The 22,411-nt window shown below is 39.0% G+C and overlaps 1 protein-coding gene and 2 non-coding genes across 3 annotated transcripts in view; 1 reads left to right on the top strand and 2 right to left on the bottom strand.

Annotated features, from left to right (window-relative positions):
* Nucleotides 1–1,770: 1,770 nt before the first annotated feature.
* On the bottom strand, nucleotides 1,771–1,842 carry TRNAM-CAU (transfer RNA methionine (anticodon CAU)). Its single transcript has one exon. It is a non-coding gene; the product is annotated as a tRNA-Met (tRNA).
* Nucleotides 1,843–10,686: 8,844 nt separating this feature from the next.
* Nucleotides 10,687–22,411, top strand: part of LOC139694562 (kelch-like protein diablo) — a 239,628-nt gene continuing 227,903 nt past the window's right edge. The window contains exon 1 of the mRNA XM_071593064.1: nucleotides 10,687–11,066. Coding sequence (XP_071449165.1) covers nucleotides 10,687–11,066 — 380 coding nt within the window. The remainder of the gene's footprint in view (nucleotides 11,067–22,411) is intronic.
* On the bottom strand, nucleotides 11,266–11,336 carry TRNAG-CCC (transfer RNA glycine (anticodon CCC)). The gene has a single exon. It is a non-coding gene; the product is annotated as a tRNA-Gly (tRNA).

Raw genomic sequence — 22,411 nt, 5'->3', positions numbered from 1 at the left:
CTTTATGCAAGTAAGTGATCGCTATCCATGTGGTGCATACTTGCTCAGAATCGTGATGAACTGGTCGCAGGATGTCGTATTCACCTTGCGAAGGACGAGTCCTCTCGACGGCGAAGACGTAGACTGGGTTCTGATGAGGGTTGGTGAACAAGGGGACCGTCGTAGAGAAAGGTTAGTTTCGTGGTCGCGTGTGCTGACATAGAGAAGGAGCCGTGTGTGGGGGCGGGTGAAGGGGGGCTCGATATCAGGACGGAGCCGGTAACTCGATAACTCCCGCCCGTGTGACATCCTCACGCCCTCTCCCCCCAGTCCCTTCCGCCCTTCCCTCCGACCCCCTTCTCCCCCCCACAGACGTTGCTCGCTTCGAAGTAACACACCTCACGCCTTGTCTCCCGTTGCAGGTAGAATGCCAATCAACCAGCTGATGGGGTGTGAGCTGTGTTTGTGAGCTTTTAAAAGAGGGACCAGTGAGAGATCTCTCTCTCTCGTAGTCTTCCTCTTTCCCATAACCCTCTCTCCCGTGATAGAATCCCCTTCCCCATTTTCAACACCCCCTCCCTTAACCCTTCCCCCTCTCAACCCATCCGGGAAAAGCCTTGAGGTTACCCACTCATGCGAGAGTTGAAGTCTTCATGTAAAATGTATGAAAGGCGGTGGCGGTAAGAGAATTATGAGCTCTTGACAGTCCGGCGAGGGGGAGAGCGGTGTTGCAAAAAAAGGTGACGGAGTATAGCGGGCGGCGTACAAGTACATACCATTTAATATCGTGTCGGATGGGCGGTGGTTGCTCATTAGCGGATGCGGTTTGCTCAACAAAAGATAGAGGAGGTTCTATCGAAGCGATCAAGAGAGAGGGAGGAGGTGTGAGGAGGCCTTCGCGATTGTGGTAACTGCTGGTGCTATCGGAGACGTCCAATTGATTCCGATTTTTTGCAACGCTGCACTTGGCCGTGAGATGATTTACTAAGCCGTTAGTCACGGAATGCACTCGTTTATCCTGGAAAAAAATGTGCGGGATCATATAATGCGGCGGAAAGGCTTTTATATCTTCAGATAGGCTCAATAACATGCTTGTAACTGCGAGGCGACATCCGCGAATTCCATGCTTACAGTTAAACACCCAGGAAAGCAGCAAAGGAGTCTTGCCTGATTCATTTGATTTTCCCTTCGGAAACGTATTGAAGGATTTGAGATTAGATTGGGCGACAAAATTAAATATTTAATTGTGCAAAAAGAAACAGATGGATTTCGGTTATAACAGGTGTACATTCCGAGTTCAACGTAATAGAATAGGCGGAGTAATTGAGTCTTAAAACTGACCTGCAGATAGAAATTTTTTGGCAATGATCAGTTTCATCCATGTAATTTCCTTTGCTATTGACGCAGTAGAAAACGTTATTGATTGCATTGGGTATGTTATTGCTTTTTAAACAGTGATACAAGTCATCAGATTTTATATTAGAAAGCAAACGTTTAGACTCTATCCGCAGTTAAAATATTCGCGCGTTGAAAAAGAGGAAATGAGTATGTTAGAGCTAAGGCAACAACCTAAAAGGGTTATTTAAATCCTTGCAAGTGTTGGAGGATGTGTCTAAAAATTGAAATCCCCAAAATATCACAACTAACAAATGGCTGGGGTACGTACTCATTACATTTTCCGCCATAAGGATAACTTTCATTTTAGGTAGAAGCTTGTCACAGTGAGAGGAAATGAGGCATATGTATAAACATTACACCGCAACTCTGAAAAGACTAAATTAAAAAAAACCTTAGCAGAGCGTGGTTTCGATCCACGGACCTCTGGGTTATGGGCCCAGCACGCTTCCACTGCGCCACTCTGCTCATGCTATCAAAAGCTTTTGTAATCTTATTTAGTTTTACAACGTAGTTACGCGATAATAATAAGGAATACAAGTTTATGCATATTTCGTTGCAGGAATATTTATATTTTTAGAATACACATTTGTCTCGATTGTATCTTTCTGAATTTAGAGCAGCTAGTCGTAAGATTATTTCTTCTAAATCATCGCAATATTCGTACCAAGCAGTATTCTGAGTTGCTATCCCTAAATAGTTATTTTCTGATCGATTTCATGGTTCTTCATTTGGAATTTTATATCCCCGTAGAATAATCACAACTCTTTCCTATATGGAACACTTCTTTGATAGAGCTTTTTTCGTATTACCATGTATGGTCATGAAATGGATTTTCTGAAAAAATAAGACAAATTCTATTGCTAATGATATCAATCATGTAGATTTTTCTGTTGCATTGTGTTACTTAACTATCATGTATTTTACACTATCGCTAATGTTGCTGAAACAAACAGAAATATGATGGAACACTGAAGTTATTAATCGTTGGTTAACCTTTATATATTGAGGAGCAACCGTAACAGTTTTGGCAATTTTAGTCATTACTATTGTTATCGGTCTACCTACCTACCTACTACCGGTCAAGGTAGGTTTTCGATGAATCTATTACCTAAAAACTGCTACATTTCAGAGCCTTAGCATCGCATGACAATAAATAAATACTTTGAAATCTGGATTCCAATAAACAATCCTTCATCATCAAGTCATTCAACATCTTCGTAGAATATTAATAGATAATTGACTATGTTTTACCTTTAAAAACAATGGGAGTAATAAAAAAGTGATTAAAATTGGAGTTCATCTCAAGAACAAACATAGGGGAACTCATAATGGCACCTTTTGCAGTTTATTCCATCGTATTTAATCGAGTAACAATTTACATTTGCACGCAATTATTTTTAGTTTTGCATTCCTCTGCTTCCGTTTATCATCCATATGAGAATCTTTCGGAAACTCTTTGTCTCTTCGTTCCTACGTCCCAGCGCTAAACAAAACTCTCCTTAATGCTACGAAGAAAATTCTGCCTAATGTCCACAATGGCCAATAATTATTTTGGAAAAATAAAAATTTGCAATCAAATGTATTTTATTGCAACATTTAATCGCTATCCTCATGATTGGTCATCATTATTTAGCTTTTTATTCTTCAGTTTATCTCTGTACTGTGCAACCCTTTTGCTTCCCCGCTCCTAAACATAATATTTTTTCTTCTAAATCTTAAAGTGCTACGATAAGAAATAAGGTAAAGAAACAATCACTGGGGATAGTTCTATACTCCTATCGTAAGTAACTGAAAGAATCATGTATTGCTATCTAAATATCTAGGAAAGTGCCGTTGTTATGGCGGGCGACATGCAATATTTAAGCCTTGGTTGATATTGCAAATTAGCCAGTATCTTTCGTTGCTTCGAGTTTTACAAAAACTCAAGTAAATGCAAACTAGTTGAACTATTTGTTTCACAAGGCTCAAGAACTAAAAAAATACCTGCGACCGTGACAGGACTCGAACCTGCAATCTTCGGTTCCGAAGTCCGACGAATCTCATCTGTCGCTCCTTCCGCTTACTCGCCCCTGGAAGACATCGTCGTGTTTGAGACAGTTACGGAGATAACCCCTTCTTGTTGTCTGTTCTCATAGCTTTCCAATATTTTCCTACTCGTCATGAACTATGACATCCATCCATTGAATATTCACAATTCTCCTGTTTCACTGAATTTCCAGTATTTCATATCCCCTATGGTTCCTATCATTGAGAATCATCGTGATCCTGTTTTAAGTTTTAAGGACGTCCTTCCTTATTTGTGTTACCAGCTGTCCATATATATCTATTCTGTTAGAAAGCCTGCTGTCAGTTTAACTTCCCTCTTGACCTGGGTGGGCTATTCCGCCAATAATTTCCTTCTTTCTGCTACCACCGTTGCCGACTCTGCTTTCTCATGGATAGAATTCTTTTTCACCTTCTAGTTGCGATTCTCTAGTTGTGTTACCTTTTGCTTCTCTGGCAAAACTTTGACCTTAGTCCAGACTGGTCTTTCTACAAGATATCTGCTCAATATTCCATTCTTAGTACCCGTCAAATTTATTTTCATCCCTTTGTTCCAATATTGATAATTTCCGCAGGATAGCTCCTGTATTTTCTTAGGTATTTTCATTCCACTTATTTTTCTTATCCACTCTTCTTTGGATGCCTTCGTTCGTAATTCTCCTCAGTTAATTCTTTAGCATTATCTTTACAAAGAAACCTCTGGTATAGGAGTGGACAGAGCGCTGGGCTACTGTTCAGGGATCAATTGCAGGGTGATTTGGCTGATCACCCTAGACATTACTCATGCTTAATGATTTTTCAGATACCAAGTCTCCAGGGTAGACCACAGGTTCGACATTGAGAGATTACTATCCCCCCCCCTCCCAATAAAACTGATAGGGTATTTTCACTAGCCTTAACTATGAAACTTACCTTAGAATTGATTAATGTGGTTTTATAATTTGGAAAACATTTCTTTTGCTTCGGCCTCTCTATTTTTGATACGACTAGTGTCCATTTCTCACTTCCGTTAAAATATCATTCTCAAGACACAAGTGGGTAATTGCACATCTTCTCCCTAACGTAGTATATCTTTTCCATAATGTATCAAAGAAAAACATCCCTTTTCTGACGTATAAAGCAGCGTCACAGAAAATATGACCGTATACGGCCCGTGGAGGGCAATATTTCGCCCAAGAAAGTGTCACCATAAGAATTATACTTGGCCCCTGGGCTAATATGGTAAATTTACGTCACAAGTGTCAGAAATTCCACCACCCATGATTTAAGGCTTTAGGGCCTGTGGATTCCATACAAGATTACCCAACCTCCTCCTTCCACTTTACATTCTAAAATGTGATATTTGTTATGCATCTCATTTATTGGTACTATTGATGTTTTTTCATCCTTGCCATTGTCTATCCTAAATTTGTGTTTCAATACCAGTTGTGGGCCTTTGCAAAAATCCTGGAATTTATCCTCTCTTGTCTTAATTGTTCTTTAACACTTCAATATTTTGCCTCAATCAACTACGGATTAGTGGTGATCACCATTTCAACAATTGTTGTTATTCTACTGGTTAGGTTAGATTATTTAGATAGATATTTAGAAATTTTAGTACCCTGCAATCCACCGCTAAAGTGTGTAGCAGGGTGTGAATACACACAGAATAATTTTGACCCGAATATGACCCTACCGCGGTCGGTCAATGTTATTCTGATCCCTTATCGTTTGTAGATAAAATGACAAGTTAAATCTATCTGTTCTGTACTTAATCTCTGTAATTTTATTGATATGATTTCTCCTACCGCGGAATGATGGGTGAGGAAACACATTTTCAACATCACTGCTAAAGAAATATCCTTCCAATTTGGGCAAGAGATTTAATCTATAATTTAACCTTCCCTCCGTGAGTGATTTTCAGTCTAGTTCCTCTAATATTTTGGATGCGCTACTAAGTTTATCATTACGACGTTTTACAAATCCGGCTCCACTACGCTGCACGATATCCAATTCGGCAATCAATGCAACTTCATAAGGATCCCATATCCTGGCAGCATATTCTAAATGAGGTATCACCAGCGAGAGGTAACATTTCTCTTTGATCTTTCCATCACATTTACCCGGTACTCCTCTAATAAATCCTAATTTTTTGTTAGCTTATCCACATATTCCCTATATGTGTTTCACCCAGGAAAGGTCGTGAGTGAGTGTTATGCCTAAGTATTTAACCGAGTCTACGCATTCCCCTTCGGTTTTCCCGATGCAGAAGGCGTTCGGGAGGGAAATAATCTTTTTCCAAAAGTTCATCACTATACATTTTTTTAAGTTAAATTCTAATTTTCAAGTGTCCTTGGTGCGGCACATGGCACCATAGAATTAAGGTCATCTGATAAAGCTGCTGTGCCCTCAGGATCACGGATATCACGGTAAATCACTGCATCGTCGGCAAATAAAGGTATCTTACTAGTGACTGCGCAGTCAATGTCGTTAACGTAAAGTAGGAATAAATGAGGTGCGATAACACTTGCCTAGGGAACACCTGCATTAACGTCTATTGCACTAGAACTAACTCCATCTATGACTACTCTGTACCCGACCATTTAGAAAATCTTTAATGCAACCCCAAATATTTTTATCTATGCCATAGGGTTCTAGCTTTGTGAGTAGTTTACTATGAGGTCCTTTGTAGAAGGCTTTCTTAAAACCTAGAAAACTGCGTTCACTGGAACACTGCTCTCTCCCGAAATAAGAATATCATGAACAAGAAGTGTCTCGGAGGATCCACCGTTTCGGAAACCGTGCTAATTTTTCATTAATAACTTTAGATTATCGAGGTTTCTCACGATCGAACTAACAACTATACGTATATGCTCCATAACGTTGCACGTTATGGGTTTGAGGGAAATAGGTCTGTATTTACTCCGTCCCTCCTTGTCTCCGTTTTTAAATATTGGAGTTACGTTAGCCGTTTACCAATCTCCGGGAACCTTGAGATCTTCCAGCGACTTCCTAAATATTATTTTTAGATACGGCGCAATTTCCGAAGCTATATCCTTAAATATACGAGCGGGTATTTCATCGGGCCCAGAGAATTTATTAGGCTTAATATTTTTCAGCAAATGATCTATTCCATTATCCTTCCACTTTTCCTAACTCCTCAATTATTTCGGCGGGAATATTATCTTTCCCCCGGTTTAATTTGATTTCAATACCCTTAATACTCTTTTTAACTGGTATTCAAACATTCTAACAAAGAAGCTATCCCCATCAACGTTATATTCTCTGTGTCTAAATTTGCTGGCTCAACATGTTCACCATATTATTTAAGATAAAAATAGATAAGACAGCAATCGTGTAGGAAGGAGATAATTCGCATCAACGGTGTATATATTTTGTCAATATCCAGGATGTTATGTTTTATTTAATGGACCAATATTTTTAACAATTCTCCCGCATGATAGGAATACCCGTATCCTGATATTAAATATTGTTACATTTAAGTACTTTTTTCATGTGATTAAATTTGGTTCAGGACGTGATCAAACTACTATTTGTGTAGAGGTGTCATGATTGATATTATGCATGAAGGTGACTAACACTCGCCGGGCGTGTGGCGGGAGGTGACCCAACACTTCCCGCCACACGCCCTTACGGCGGCTTGCTGGGTTTTGTGTGGATTTAGATATATAGATCCTCTTATATATTCTTTCCATCTGTCTTGAATCTTTCCCCGCTCAATAAATTGTTTTCATGATATATCTTAAACAGTGTACACAGATTTTCTTTTCTCGCGGCAAGCGAGGAAGGTGCAGGAATAGGTTAGGGATGGTGTTCGGGAATGAAGGGAGGAAGAGGGGCTTATTGTAGGTTTGGTTGTGTTAAAAGTAATTATTTAGTCCTCGCCCCCCACATTAGAAATGAAAAAATGATGAGGACAGAAAAGAGATGGACTGAAAGAGGAGGAAATCCTAGCATTGTGGCTGTGGGAATTACCCCCATCACCTCGTGCGGTCACTGTTGCGCTCTCAATCCCGCCATCCTACTGACGCGCTCGTGTGGCGGGAGAAAGAGTTGACGGGGGGGATGAGGGAAAAAGGGAGAGGCAGTGAGTCTGGAGGGGTGGACTGGCGAGACACGTCGTGCGGGAGGAAAGCGAGTGCGAAACTGCATTCTCCGCGTCGGTTGACTACCCGTCCCGAATGAACCGACCGACCGACTTCCTTCCCGCCCATTGGTCCGTTCGCCCCGCTCGGCCGAGAAGCGGAGGGAAGCGAGGACGGTGCGTGGGCGGTTCTCTCGCTTTGATGGAGGCAAGAGCTTGAGGACGGGGGAAAAAATAAAACAAAGAGGAAAAAAGTAAAGTCGATGGAAAGATCGCATATGTTTCTCGAAGGGCTATTTTCAGTACATAGTAGGGGTGACCGCAGCGCCGGAGATTATTTGCCGGAGCATTGGGCGGCAATACATGCCGTTGATGCGAGAATGAATGCAGTATTTCTTTGTATTTCGGTGGTGAAATACTACCGTAAAATCACCTACGTAAAAGCATTTATTTTGCCTGTAAAATGCATGTTAGATTGTGATTGACTGACACAATTTATTTCTATTAACTCTGAGGGTCGTTCAATAAATCTATAGAAAATGATAGAAAAACAAGAATTTTGAGTAGTTTCTTTATTTTTCAACTTAATATCCTTTGAGCTCGACACGTTTTTCCGCGCTTTTCACCAACTTTTTTCAGCCGTTTTAAAAGTAGGATTTCGGAAGGTACTCAAAGTAAGCCCCTGTGTTCGTGATAAACTTCTCGTTCGACGTGAATCGTTTTCCGCGGAGCCAATTTTTTTCAAGTTTGAAAATGAAAATGTCACTGGGGGCCAAATCTGGTGAATGCGATGGATATTGTAATGATTCGAACCTTAATATCATAATTTTCGCTATTGCAACTGCGAAGGTGTGCACCGGTGCAGTATGTTTATGGAAGAGAATTATTTTATTTACCAAATGGGGACTTTTTTTCTTGTTTTCTTCTCTCAACCGGTGCAATAGTGACGAATAATACTTATACCTATTTATCGTCCGAGCGCCCATTGCCCGGTGTGTTGGCACCGATTCAGAGCTAGGTGAATTTAGACACCCTCAGTTCCACCCAAGATGTGTGATTTTTCGGGAATAAGATATTCCTGGGAAAACGTAGACTGCTTAGGGAAAGAGACTGGTATCCTCTATGCCTATAGTTACGCGTGAATTTCACATGGTCTAGGACTTGGTACGAAGGCACCTCTTCTCTCACCAGTCAGACCATTCTTCGGGTTGATTAGAGTGATTTTACGCATATTATATTTGCAAAAATGTTTCCCCTTTAATGAATTATTTTAGTGAACTAATTCAAAAATCGATCACAATTTAGGGTGTACCCATTGAAGTCATGGAAATTTATGCTAAATAGGTAAATATTAAGAATTATTTTTTGTTTCATTTGAATTGATGTGAAAACCTTTCAATAAAGGGTTATAGCTAAATCACCACCGTCATCATCATCCGATATCAATCCAAAGATTGATTTATAGCACCTCTCCAAGCCATGCTGTCATCTTCCAATCTTGGCATTCCTTCATCGTTCCTTACCCTAATGCCTTTCATCACTTACTTCTCGTAAATCATGCTTGTCCTTCCTCTGTCATTCTTCCCCTCGTAGATTCCTTCAGTTATCTACATAATACTCCGCAAGCCTCCGTAAGAGCGTGCGGCGGCGGGGGGGGGGGGTTATGTCACCAGCTATACCTGCCAAACCATTACATCTCTGAACCGACATTAGTTCGATCATGCACTGGAACAAAGTTATTCAACTCGAAAGAATTTACTTACAAATATATTCAATTGCTCAGGATTATTCAGGAACAGGATATATTCAAGTTAAACGGGAACAATGTTATAAAAATGGGTCTATTTAAAATAGTTGCAAGATATAGACAAAATGTATTCACTGCCAATACTGGTTATCCTCTTCGCACCTGCGACCAAATGTATTTTGATCTCTAATCGTACGAGGAAAAAATAACATTTTAAATCCATCCGTTCTATACATACATTATTCCTGATTTTGCGAACATGATCTATTCTAACATAGTAAGTCAGGGCCTGTAATATGTCTTTGACTTCTTCGGATAAGGAACTTGTCTCAAACTTTAAAGTAAATTTATCCTCTAACCTATGGTCAACTATTGACTCCTATTTACTTCTTCCAATAGTGTCTTAACACTGCGACGTTGTTCATAGCAAACTTTCACAAACCTAGTGTCACGTTACCTACTTTAGTATCGGTGGTTAGTGAACCACTATATCTCAGGATAGGGCGAGTAATTATTATTCTTGTGACTATTCTATAAGCTTCTCTCTTCACCCAATCTTCATTGTGCTTACATGCATACACGGTACCATGCAAGCCATGGCTAAGATGTGTGGCAGGGGTGATTACACACCACTTTTGACCCAAAGTACTTTTCCCCCCTAGCGTGGTCTGGCATCGCAAACTGTATCTTAACTCTATCCGTTATACACATAATATATCTAAGGTTATTTACGTGATATCTCCTACCGTAGTCCGTTGGAGCTTATAACAAATTTCTTCACCAGTTGCTCTGTCTATCCATTTTAATGCCATTGTCTCTTATAACTCCACACTTGCATTTCTTCTAATCTTCTTTTTTGTGTATTTGACCAATGGTATAATCCAAGTTTTTATTGATCGATTCCTAATACTTGGATTAGTGGTATTAGGCATTAGTAATCGTCCCTTGTGGTAGAAAGTCTTCACCTGCGCTATTTTTCTGATCAATTTTACTTCGTCGGTGAAAAACGTATGTGAAGTGAAGAATATATTTCATATCGTTTTTCAGCTGTAGATTTTGTTAAAAAATATTAATTCTTTTATTTTCCAAAAAATCATAGGAGAGTAAATAATTTGCTGTGAAGTGGTAATGCACTTACTCGTGATTTTGTTTCCGATTAAAACGCATCAATGCAAAACTCCTGCAGCGCAGAGCGCACATTTACGCTCAATTGTGGTCATATAATAATAAGGTCAATCTCCACTAATTCCAACTGTTATTTGTGATTTCATCTTAATTCAATGCTAATTTAGTTTGATCAACATCCACCACATCACTTTAACAGTTTCAAGACTATCATTTAACTAATGTTATAATAATTCCGGTTTTCATGGAGTTCTAGACGGATGGTACTTGAAATTCCTGTTGGAGATTCGTGTCCTTCTCACCAGTGACGATGGTCATTTGTTTCTCCTCAACACGCAGCACCCATCAGAGGCCCATACCCACCAAGGTGGACGATTCCAGCAGGCGCGCCAGGGCCAAGGGGGGCGGTGGAGGAGGGGCCGGGGGCTCGGCGAAGGGGGCCCTCGGGGGCGTTTGCGGGGGCAGGATGAGCGCTCGCGTGGCCACCGCGTCATCAGTGGCTGTGGGATCGGAGAGGGGCAGCGGGTGTGGGGACGCGGGCAAGGCGACGCAGCAGAGCCTCTCCGGGGTGCCGCAGCTGCTCGAGGACCTGCAGAAGTTGTCGGAGGACAAGGACTCGGCGGACGTGGTGTTTCTTCTCGGAAGGGAGGAGGTGCCAGTCTACGCCCACCGCATCGTCCTCATGGCCAGGTAGGATGTTTTTAAGGGCGTCTTGCACTGCCTTGCTCGTGATAATTCGTGAATTCGTTCGCGAGTTAATAGAGTAGTGACATGATAAAGTCCTACATAACACGGTCAAGGATTTTTAGCAACTTATGTGGAATATAATGGAGCAATTTACGTCAATAGATTATGTTTTTGGGAATTTAAAATAACTGAAAAAAAGAATTGCACTGCCCGGGAATCGAAACCGGGTCACAAGAATGGGAATCTTGCATGATACCACTACACTAGCAGTGCTTGATAACGTTAGGTGTCACTACTTTTAAACAAATTGGAAGTTATTTTTCATTAGGTATTGACGCGAGTAGTTGACATTTTGGAAACTATTATGTAAAAAATGAAATAATAGAATGACCTTGCTTCTGAAGAAAAATGACTGATCAAAATCAATGGTTTCATCATCATTGTATGACACGGATGGTACAGCTATTATAATTCAGTACATGTTTGCAATCAAATCAAAATGTAATCCTCCAAACAGCAGCGGATCACGTGCACGTCTTTTCTTGGTGTTATGTTAACCAAATCCAATGCGAAATTCATGAGTGTGTAGGAAAAATATTTTTATCTGAAATCGATATACTATATACAGAATAATTAGACACAATTTCTCCATCCCCCTTATTCTATGTTGAACTGAATGGTGGCTATAATCCCTTGAGTTAGTTTATTTTTTTACATATAAAATATATTTTTATTTTATAACCGATTCGTGTGGGTTTCTTCTAAGGTGTACTCATTTACTCCTTCCTCCTAATAAGCCTGCATCAAATGGAAGGTATCATGAAGTTTGTACAATTTTAGATGAAATTATCCACGTTTTAAAAATTATCTTTTCCTTCGGCAATACGCATTATGCTACAATAAAATATTATGGCTTCACATGGAATTGGATTAATTGAACTTCACTGTCATGAGGTCACTGCACTCAGCTAGCGCCACATTCTAGACTGAAGGTGATATTTAGAGTGAAATTCTTATGTTCTTTCTTTTAAAAGAAGACACAAGCCGAGCCCGCTCGTCCGAAGATATTTCAAGGATGCTAGATGCGTTCCGTTTAGCTCATTCCGTGAGACCTATCTCACGGGTAGGAGACCCATAATTTCGGATATCTGGCCAGACCGAGATACAATTAAATTACGACCATTATGGGGGCGTCCCAATCGGTCTGACTGGAATCGTCCTTAAATACGTGCGTACGTGCTCTTGGTGGAGCCGGATGTGCCGACTGGATGGGAGAAAATGGTGGTACTCAAGTGCATTGTTCTTGTAATGGAAATAAAGAGCTAAGCGGAGCTGTTGTCCTGGAAGCCTCATTGTCATTAAAAACATTTTAAATTATTTTTATGTTTTCTTAATGCTGAATAAGTTCTAGAAAAGTACGTGTTTCATGAGCCTCTACAATGAGTCATTACGGATAATTTCCGATTTAAATATATGTATTTCCATGGAGATCTTTTGAATATTAATATTTCCTGCGACTCTTAAATATTACTATACAATAAACTCAAAAATTGAAATGATCGCCAGTAGCGATATTTGTTGGAATTAAAAATTAAAGCTTTTTGTCTATGTATTCTATTTCCAATTCTTGGAACAGTTTAAATCTCTAATACATGTAGACATAGAAGACTTTAAGAAACTTAAAAGGAAAGTTTTCATCAAATTATCACTCCTTGATATTTTTGACCACTCTTGGTATTTTAAGTTTACAAGGACAGCAACAGATGCTATCATCTAATGCATTTGCCTTCCAGTTTTTTTTAATGCTCCTTTAGGGCAGCGTTTTAGTCGCCAGGTCTATTTCCTTTTCAAAATAATTAGTACTTATGAATTTAAATATTCACCCTCATCGTAATTAATTACACAATAAACTAAAGTTGATATACTCCACATTTTTTTCTCAAATAATGTCTGTTTTTCATAGATGTTAAGGTCCTCCAGGATTTATAGAAAAAATGCTTTCGCGAGCATTCTTAGCATAAAGAAAATTGACGTTTGCACATTCTCACATCCATTACATTTTCCCGCAGTTATAAAAAATCTGGAGTGGTAATATTGAAATATGAATACTCGGAAATGACTTGAAATGTTTTGTAAATATATCTTAGTGATTATTCTGGAATCACGTCAGACATTAAAGGCTCACCCCAAATCGAAGATTCATGATTTGGTGAAAAATAAGAAATATATGGATTGAAGTTGTTTTTCCCGTCCCACATTCGAGGAAAAAATCGATGGAAATACTTTTTGCCTAATGATACAAATCATGCATCCACAGATTTCTCTTTCTCTCTCATAATTCTGGCTAGTGTTCTAATATTGGCTGATGATAAGTTACGGTACATTCCAGGCACACCGTAGATGAAATAATAGTGAAAACATGTTTGTTCTATCTCCCATCCAATTTCTGTTCTTCATTACGAAAGTATATCAGTGTCTCATTTATAGTGCCCAAAGGTCTTTCTTATTCCTTTTATTATAACATGAAAATAAATTTATGGTCTAGTACATATAATTCCTTATATACTTTTACCCTTTATTCACCCCATTTTAGTGATAAGGATAGTATATTAATGGATAGCATACGTATATTATCTCTGCGTATTCTTCTCGCCCTTGTACATTGGTTATTCCTATGAAACTAATGTAACTTTAATGACTTTTAATTTAATTGCCATAGTACATACATGTACATCATATGATGTGGCAACTTCGTTTGTCTTATACTGTATGTGAATTTGACCGCAGAATCTCGCAGCGTATCGATAATAAACCGTAAACAGAGTAATGAGGCCGAAGGTCGGTTTGGTAGGTAAAGGTAGAGTTTACCTGGTACTATACTCGTTATTGATATTATTTCTGTTCTATGTTCTGACGCTTCTCGAGTATTGGTATAACTATGGCTTGAAAATTCTCTCGCATTGCAGCAATAGTTAAAGGAAGTAAATCTATTTTTGCTGATTATTCTTACGTTTTGTATTACCCCCAAAATATATTCCTTTATAAAATGGCACACGAAAATTTCTTAAACAATTTTTAATAACTCTTATAAATAGGTTCCGCATTGGAGAGGTGTAATATAATTCATAGGCTAGTTAACTATCCAAATAATATTTGCATATAGCTCTTTGAACCGTAAAGTATTTGCAGCTGAAGGCCTCAATTCTTCAAATCTCACAGATTTAAATGATTTCATCTATTGAAACCCACACACAATACTTGAAGGTTGATATAAAAGCTTTTACCCAAATCTTTGACTGATCTTCAAGCGTTAATGTCTCTCCTCTCTTCTGTTCATGATCGACCAGGCGTTGAAATTCCTAAGCATTCACCATATGTCATGTTGAGCACACCTATATTTGCCGTCGCCTTCTCTTGTGAAGAATGCTAACTTTCCGATGAGGTAGTCCCCAAATAACCCTATGTTTCCTCCTTGTCCCCTACCTCCGCTGCCAAGGAATGCGAGAGGGCATTCTAATGCCTCATTCTCAAAAAACCACAAATTTTCTTTCTCACCCATAGAAGTGCTAACAAAATATAAATAGATCCCCAGAACTTCCTCTCCCATACACGCTCTCAACAGAATCCATCCCTTCTTCAGAGAGAAGGAAAATCGGTGGAATAAATTCTTACTCAAAAAAAACATGACGCTGCCCCCGGAGAACTGCTCATACGCTTCTGTTGGAAAAGGAGAGATGGGGGAAAGAAATACGTCTTCTGACGAAAATTCCGACCTCAACGATAAAAATTAAATGAAATTTTTTTTAATGTTTCATCCCTTATACACCGTGGGAATCAGAAAGATCGGGGGGAGGATAAGGATGGGAGGATTTGATTTGATTCAAAGAGAGATATGGCATATAGTTTTTGGGAGGGTATGAGGACTAACAGGATTGGAGATAGGGGAAAGGATTGAAAAGGCGGGGGTGGGAGTATCGTTTCGGTGGGTGGGAGACTTATATAGAGAGGTTAGTGGAGTGAGGGTGAATTCTATCGAGGAAGAGGGTTTGACGGCTGGAATAGAGGGGAGAAACCTCGTGGAGAATAAGCGGAGTGGGGGTCTCTTCTGTTTATTCTTTTGTTCTTGCCCGTCTCTCCGTAAAACGGCCCGAAAACTGGGCTTTTGAGTTATCCCCTACACTCGAAAACGTACAGCTCCCTTCTGCACTTTGCTTATGTGTATACCCCTCTCAGATGCCGCCTTCCGTTTTTTCTCATCTGCATAACCCTTGATGTGCACGCGATATGAGCGGAAGACATTTTTTTGTCTACTTTCCGCCTCCTTTGCCGACTTTTTTGAAAGGAGCGAAGAACATCTCCCCGTCATCTAGGACAAATATGTATTTACTTAACTCTCTCCTTCTGATGTTTAATTTGAAAAAAAAGAAAGATATGCACCTAATATATGTATATGCGCCTCGTGTGCATCGGAGCGTCCGTCATTGGCACAGAAGCCTCAAAGCCCTCAAGAAAGGTAGAGGGAGCGAATGCATACGGGTTTCAAAGGAGTTTTTAATTTTACTTCCATTTGTTTTATAATCGTGACTCCCAGTTCTTTTACCGTTTGGAAATTCGATCGCCTCCCGAGGAATGCAGCGCGCAATTCGGAACAGTGAATTATTGCGGGAGAATATCTGCCGACTAGGCTCGATGATTAAACTGACTTGTTATTTCCGCCACAATGGGCTAATGCTCGCCCGTGCGTGCCTCGACCTGATCCCCGCTTGGGTAGGCGTCTCTCCCCCTTCCATCTGCGGTCCATTTCGATTGAGCAAAATTATAATATCGGAAGGCATGATTTCATTAATCAGTTGAGCCCCTGGTCTTATAGTTTCATTATGTTCCTTTCCGACCTTAGAATTTTTTCCGACATTCTCTCCATTAAAAATGTGTTCCCCTACGAAATAACTTTCATTTGCACCATCACTGTCTCTTGTTCTGACATCACCATCAAGCTGAGAATTTTTTATCCCTTCATTCACTTTCCACGGTAGTCGTGGTGTCGGTATGGGTACCAGTTTTTTAACTTTTTCCTCATATCTTTTGTTTATATTCGTAGGTTCTTATGGGAGGCGTTTCAAACATCATCTTTATTTCTTTGATACGTGTTCATTTACTTTGCTAATTTGAAATCTTCCATGGTAGTCTACTTCATTTTTTATGTCTGAGAAGTTAGTTAGTTGGTGGTATAGGCCATCACGTTATTGAAATCACCTGGTTAATCCATAGAATTTTATTTTTGCACGTTTTGACTTTTGACTTTGTTTTGACTTTGCAATTTATCATTGTGTAAACCGCGGTCTCAAGAGAGGTGAGCTTTGACTTTAAAATGAAATCGTCTGGTGTAGTTCACCTTGTAACCGACGAAATATTAATTTGTTAAGTTGAAAACAGTACCGTTTATTTGGAAAAGGCAAGTTTTTTTATCTTCTACAAGCTTGCAACCTAGTTAGCCATACTCGGCATAAATGACTTCGTATCCATTTTCACTAATATTTTAATAACTCCACCCGGTTCGTTATCATTTTCAGGTGCTATATCAACATATCTCAAGTATTTTCTCCAACAATGTTTTATCTAAAATGGGTAGTGTAATAACAAGGGATTCGTGGAAAGTCATTTATATCCAATATTTGTAAATTTCAGTTTTACCACGTAAGGGCCTATCCCATTGATCTTATTGAGAAGTTATTGAAATGCAGGAATAAGTTCCGCAAATTTTAGGGAAGTTACCCCTTTATGCCCATTGTTCATTTATATCAAAGTATTGTTGTAAGTGCGACCCAAAAGTAATCAAAATACATCCTTTTCTTTACGAGGATTGAATCCAAAAGTCGTATTAAGCTCTCGCTTAAAGTTTCAATAAAAATGTTGGCCTACTTTCTCGTGACCCATAGCGGTACTTCACCTAGTGGCTTGATCTGATGAACCTAAGATAGTTTTGTTACTCTGATAAGTTCTTAAGCTTGAAATGGCGAGAGAGACAGTATGTCCGGAGCGGGTGTCAGTCTGGGTAAAACAGTCCAGCCCACAAATGTAAATGCATTTTCATTTTTAAATTCATTTTGCTGCTCTATGGTTCAGAACATGTAAAACTTGGAAAAATAGATGCATCCCTTTTGGACGAGGGCATATTTGCCTGGCCATGCGTATGAAAGATACGCTCTTTGCGGTATGTTTTCAGTTGTTTGAAGGAAGTTGGTTTTAAGGAACGCATTTTTTCCGTTGTCTTCTTTAATTATAAAAATGTAATACGTTCTCTGGCATGAACTGCAAAAAAAATTAATTTCTGGCAGAAAAAGATTACATAAAAATGTTTGTGTATTTGTATGTGAGACATCAATCATAATCATTCAGTTTGCGTAATGATGAATATTAAATGACGAGAGCTTATTGAATGATTTAAAATATTTTTCGGAAAATGAGTAAGTTATTACCAGTCAATTGCGCCATTTGGTATGATAATTGGGATTCAATATTCGATAAAATCAGGAATGGATTTGTAATAGAATTGGTATCTTTTTGACGCCTCCAATGACGTAAATTCCTACTTTTTCATGGAGTCATGGCCGATCCTAGTGGGTACAAGATTTAGGTGATGTTTAGTAACCTTGATAGAGCCTCTGCCGTAACAAATGTTTTATGAGCGCGATGGTTTAGGCGTTGAAACTTGTTTAATTATTTTATGACTCACTCAATTCAAGCAATATTATGATAGTGGGAAGAATTAAAGTATTCCAAGTATTTGAAGATTCAAGAATTTTAAATGTCAGCGGGAGGTTTTTAAACGCTTTAATGGCTCTAATCAAAATCTGCGTATGCGATAAAACATTGTATGTACCATTTCTGGAGATATTGTCCTCAATTAACTCATGCGTTTCATATTTCAAGGAAAATTGTTTAAAATGAATGAAATATAGCGACTAAAACGAAGTTTGTAGATTTATATTCAACTCCTGATTGCGTATTGATTCTTTGAACGGTTTGAAACTTTCAATATACAATTGACTGCGTCCACTATATGCTTTATATTATTAACCAATTAGTGCCGCATTCTGTTAGACTTAAAATGGTGAGAAAAACTTGTACTCTATTTCCGATGATGGCCGTTGATATGGAAAATATTGGCTTTATCATGAATTGCCGAAATGACCATATGTGCGAACAATTCCGTCAATATACTTTCAATATACGGGTGAATGCTTCCAATATGTCCTTAAATTATTACCAAATATTAGTCATGCCATGCATCGTCGAAATTAATTAGGCATTTTTAATTTAGGTTACTTTGAATCTTGCAGTTTGATTGGTTCGATAGAAACCACTTATCTGTGTAATGTCTTCATATCTCCATATCCCCGACTCACCCGCTCATTTTATTTTCCTTCATTCGCCTTTTCTCTCACCTTTATTCTTTCTTTTAACATTGCCGTACGCAGTCTCCCTTGCCTTGGAGGCATCTTTCTCCTCTTCAACACCAAATTTATTTCCATAAAACTTCCGACAACTTTTGTGAAGGTGGGAGACGTTGTTTTCGCTCTATTCATTCTTCTTATTATAATAAAATCAATGAATTTTCATTACCATTTTAGGATTTGGGCATGATTTTACAGGAACAGTTTTCTTCTGTCTTCTTCCGAAACCCTATTCAACTTTCAATACCGTTTCTTCTATTCTAAACACTCACGATCACATGTAACACGGTCTTGAGTTGGCATCTATGGAGTAAAATAACCTTTGTACTCTTACTGTTGCATTTTCAATAAGCTTGACATCTATTACATCATATATATCTCAAAAATGACAATAGCACATAATATTTTGTACTGCGAAAATACATAATGACCGTAATTTCCTTTTTTTCTTTGCTATATCTATGAGATTCTTAAGCCAAAAAATAGGATAAATTGAAGTTGTTAAGATAATCACTAATGCTAAAAATAGTTATAGAAATTTACGGACTAAATATAAATATATGTACTAAACGTCTGGTATAATGTAAATCCCTTTGTTAAATACTGAATAGAGCATTTTAACATGGTCAAATTCATTAAATAACTAATATTTCTTAAAACATTCAATAAATTTGCTATAATATCATAAAATATTCTCCTTGGATGCATTCAATGAAATGTACTAAAGGAGATATGAAAACTTAAAATTAAATAAAAATGAAATATAGTTCTTTATCACCGATTCTTAAAGATTTTTTTCAATCTCTATTTTCTAAAGGTAAATCACAGGCCATCGAAATATTTGGTAAACAAACGGGCAAGTATAACTATATATGTCCTTTATATGCATCTACGTGTATGTATTAATACCCATGTATTGTCTGAAATGTAAGGGAATACTCAAGTTAAGTTAATTTGCAATGGAATGTTAATTTATTTTGCCAGGGAGCCCTCTTTTTTTTCGGTAAATATCAAATTGACGTTTTAATACCCGTAAATTATTTTCAAAGCCTTTATCGTATAGTTCCAGAAAATCCTCTTCGGAAGATGTATTACCATCTGGAAAATTCATCAGATCAATCAAGCAGTTTGTCTTTGTGCGGTTACAAAAGTGCGGCCGACAAGAATTTTTCCCCAATTCTCCCTTCCCTTTCCTCGCGCTTTTAATATTATCAAGATGTTTCACCAAAAGGTTCGTAATTCCGATATTGTGTGTAGTCGCAAAAAAAAAAATTTTCAGCATCCTTAGTATCATTCACAGAGCAGCACGGTGGATTCGTTCTCGCGTAATTTGTTTCCTGTTTCGCGCTTTCCCAAACAAAAACACATTTATACCCAATACCTTATCAACCAATTCTCACCTAATTCATATCCCCATCTCCCACGCATCAATTCCACGCGATCCCAAATCCCCCACCTCTTCTGCCCAAGCACACCGAACGGCGAAAATTCCTCCACCCCCTACACCAACCCTTTGCTTTCCCTCCCCTCATTCTATCTCAGCCCTCTTCCTCCTCCCGTTGCATATGCATCAACCCTGTCACCAACAGATTACGCCGATGGCCCCTGAGGTTTAATTCCCTCTTTTCCTCCCCATCCCCGCATCCCCTCCCTCGGCCCTCATCCCCCCACACACCTCCCGCTCTCAATCATATGCGCTCTCCATACCCTCTTCTCAGAAAAAAATGACGCTTTCCCCCTCTCCCTCTCCCACTCCCTCACCCTCGGTCCCCCGCACTTCCAAAAAAAATCCCCTTTCCGATTTCACATCCATGCCGTCGCCTCGCGTCCTTTTGTATGTTGCCCGTTGGCGTACCACAGGGTTCCCCTCTGGTTCCCATTCCCTTTCCTCTCCTTCCGGAACCGCACAAGCTCTCTGTCGCTAATACTCAAACCTTCCCAATCCCAACCCCCTCCCTCACATCCCAGTTCCGTTTCCAAAAATCCGGGGCACAAGTCTCTCCATCACCGCATAGGAAGTGCTCGAATCCCAAAGGCTGCCCAATCCAGGCACTCGCCCTCTCCAGTTCTACCACCTCTTTCTCAATCTTCCCTCTCACTCTTTCTCTCCCCCCTTCCCAATAGCCGCAAGTTTGTCTCAGCTACATGCGTTTTTCAGTACTCCGATCCGTGAAAGCTTGCTTCCTGCGGAATTTCCTCAAGGAGAGTCTTAATTATCAAATGTTATCAGTAGACGCTTATCACATAGTTTTTGAGCAGTTGCTCAAAAGTTCAAATTAAAGCTATTGGGAAATATTTCCAAAGATTGGTTAACTGTGGTGGGTAGCCGAGAATGTGGGACGCGAATACTAGTTGTAGCACCTTCAACAAAGTTCCAAGATACCACTCATGGTTTATATTTCATGTCGAAAAGTGTGGTTATCCAATTTAAAAGCGTATGGATTCTCTTTGAAGTGGTTTATTTCATTTTTTCTCAATTTCCTCTGATTGTTATACGAGTAACATTCGGTGCATTCAATGCAGCTATCGGAGGTAGTGTGGCAAATTACCCCTAGGTGGGGAGTGAGCGAAGGAGGTCACCCTACTGTTTGGAGTCACATGGTTCAGGAACTATCGTTGAGTGATCAACGCGGAACGGGTCATACTAAGACGAAGGGGTAGCTTCAGCTGTTTCGTGAAGTAATATGCTTGTTTTGGTTTGAAAAAATTAGTCATAGGGTTGGCATTATATTACTAAGTTAATATTTGTAAGCAGAAAATTAAGATAACCCGCTTCAGGTGGTAGTAGAGGGTGCAGAAATATAACTTCCTTTTTGCAAACGCAAATTTCAAAAGAGGAAGTTATGTTGCCGGACCATACATACACACAACCACACACACACACACACACACACACACACACACACACACACACACACATATATATATATATATATATATATATATATATATATATATATATATATATATATATATATATATATATACACATTCAAACACGAAATCCCGCCAAACGGCGAATAAATACTCACACATATAGAAACAGATATAAGGAAAAGGGATAGGAACACATATAAAGGACGAACACAATAAAGGTGGGGAAGGCGGAATCGAACGGATCACAAGAGTAAAAATATTTCCTTGACCGGGATTCGAACACCGGATCTTTCCACTTGTCCTTTATATGTGTTCCTATCCCTTTTCCTTATATCTGTTTCTATATGTATGAGTATTTATTCGCCGTTTGGCGGGATTTCGTGTTTGAATGTGTATTTGGCCAATGTGGCTCATCTCTTTCTTCTGGCTATGCGTGCCACGAAACGCACTGTTCCTTTCCTGTATGATGTTGTATGATTTCTAACCAACCCACTGTCCTTTCCTCTTGTGTCATGTGCATTTCTCCTTTGGTGGGTGAAACAGCCCCCTGACGCCATCTCTTGGCTAAAGAATCGGGGCGCTTGGCGACATATTAGACCCACGAATCTCAGGGTAAATTATGTTTCCTCGATAGCTCAAGTGGTCAAGAGCATCCGCCCGGCAAGTGGAAAGATCCGGTGTTCGAATCCCTGTCAAGGAAATATTTTTACTCTTGTGATCCGTTCGATTCCGCCTTCCCCACCTTTATTGTGTTCGTCCTTTATATGTGTTCCTATCCCTTTTCCTTATATCTGTTTCTATATGTATGAGTATTTATATATATATATATATCCATAATTATATACATATATACATACATATATAAATATACATATACATATATAAATATACATATACATATATATATACATACATACACATATATATATATATATACATATATATATATATATATACTCATGATATCATAATGAAAAGTCATCATTTTTTTCTATATACATCGTATTGCATGATATC

This window comes from Hetaerina americana, unplaced genomic scaffold (assembly GCF_022747635.1).
Source record: "Hetaerina americana unplaced genomic scaffold, ioHetAmer1.1.p SCAF_50, whole genome shotgun sequence".
NCBI lineage: Eukaryota > Metazoa > Arthropoda > Insecta > Odonata > Calopterygidae > Hetaerina > Hetaerina americana.
Note: the sequence above shows the minus strand (reverse complement) of the source record. Positions and strands in the feature narration are given on the sequence as shown.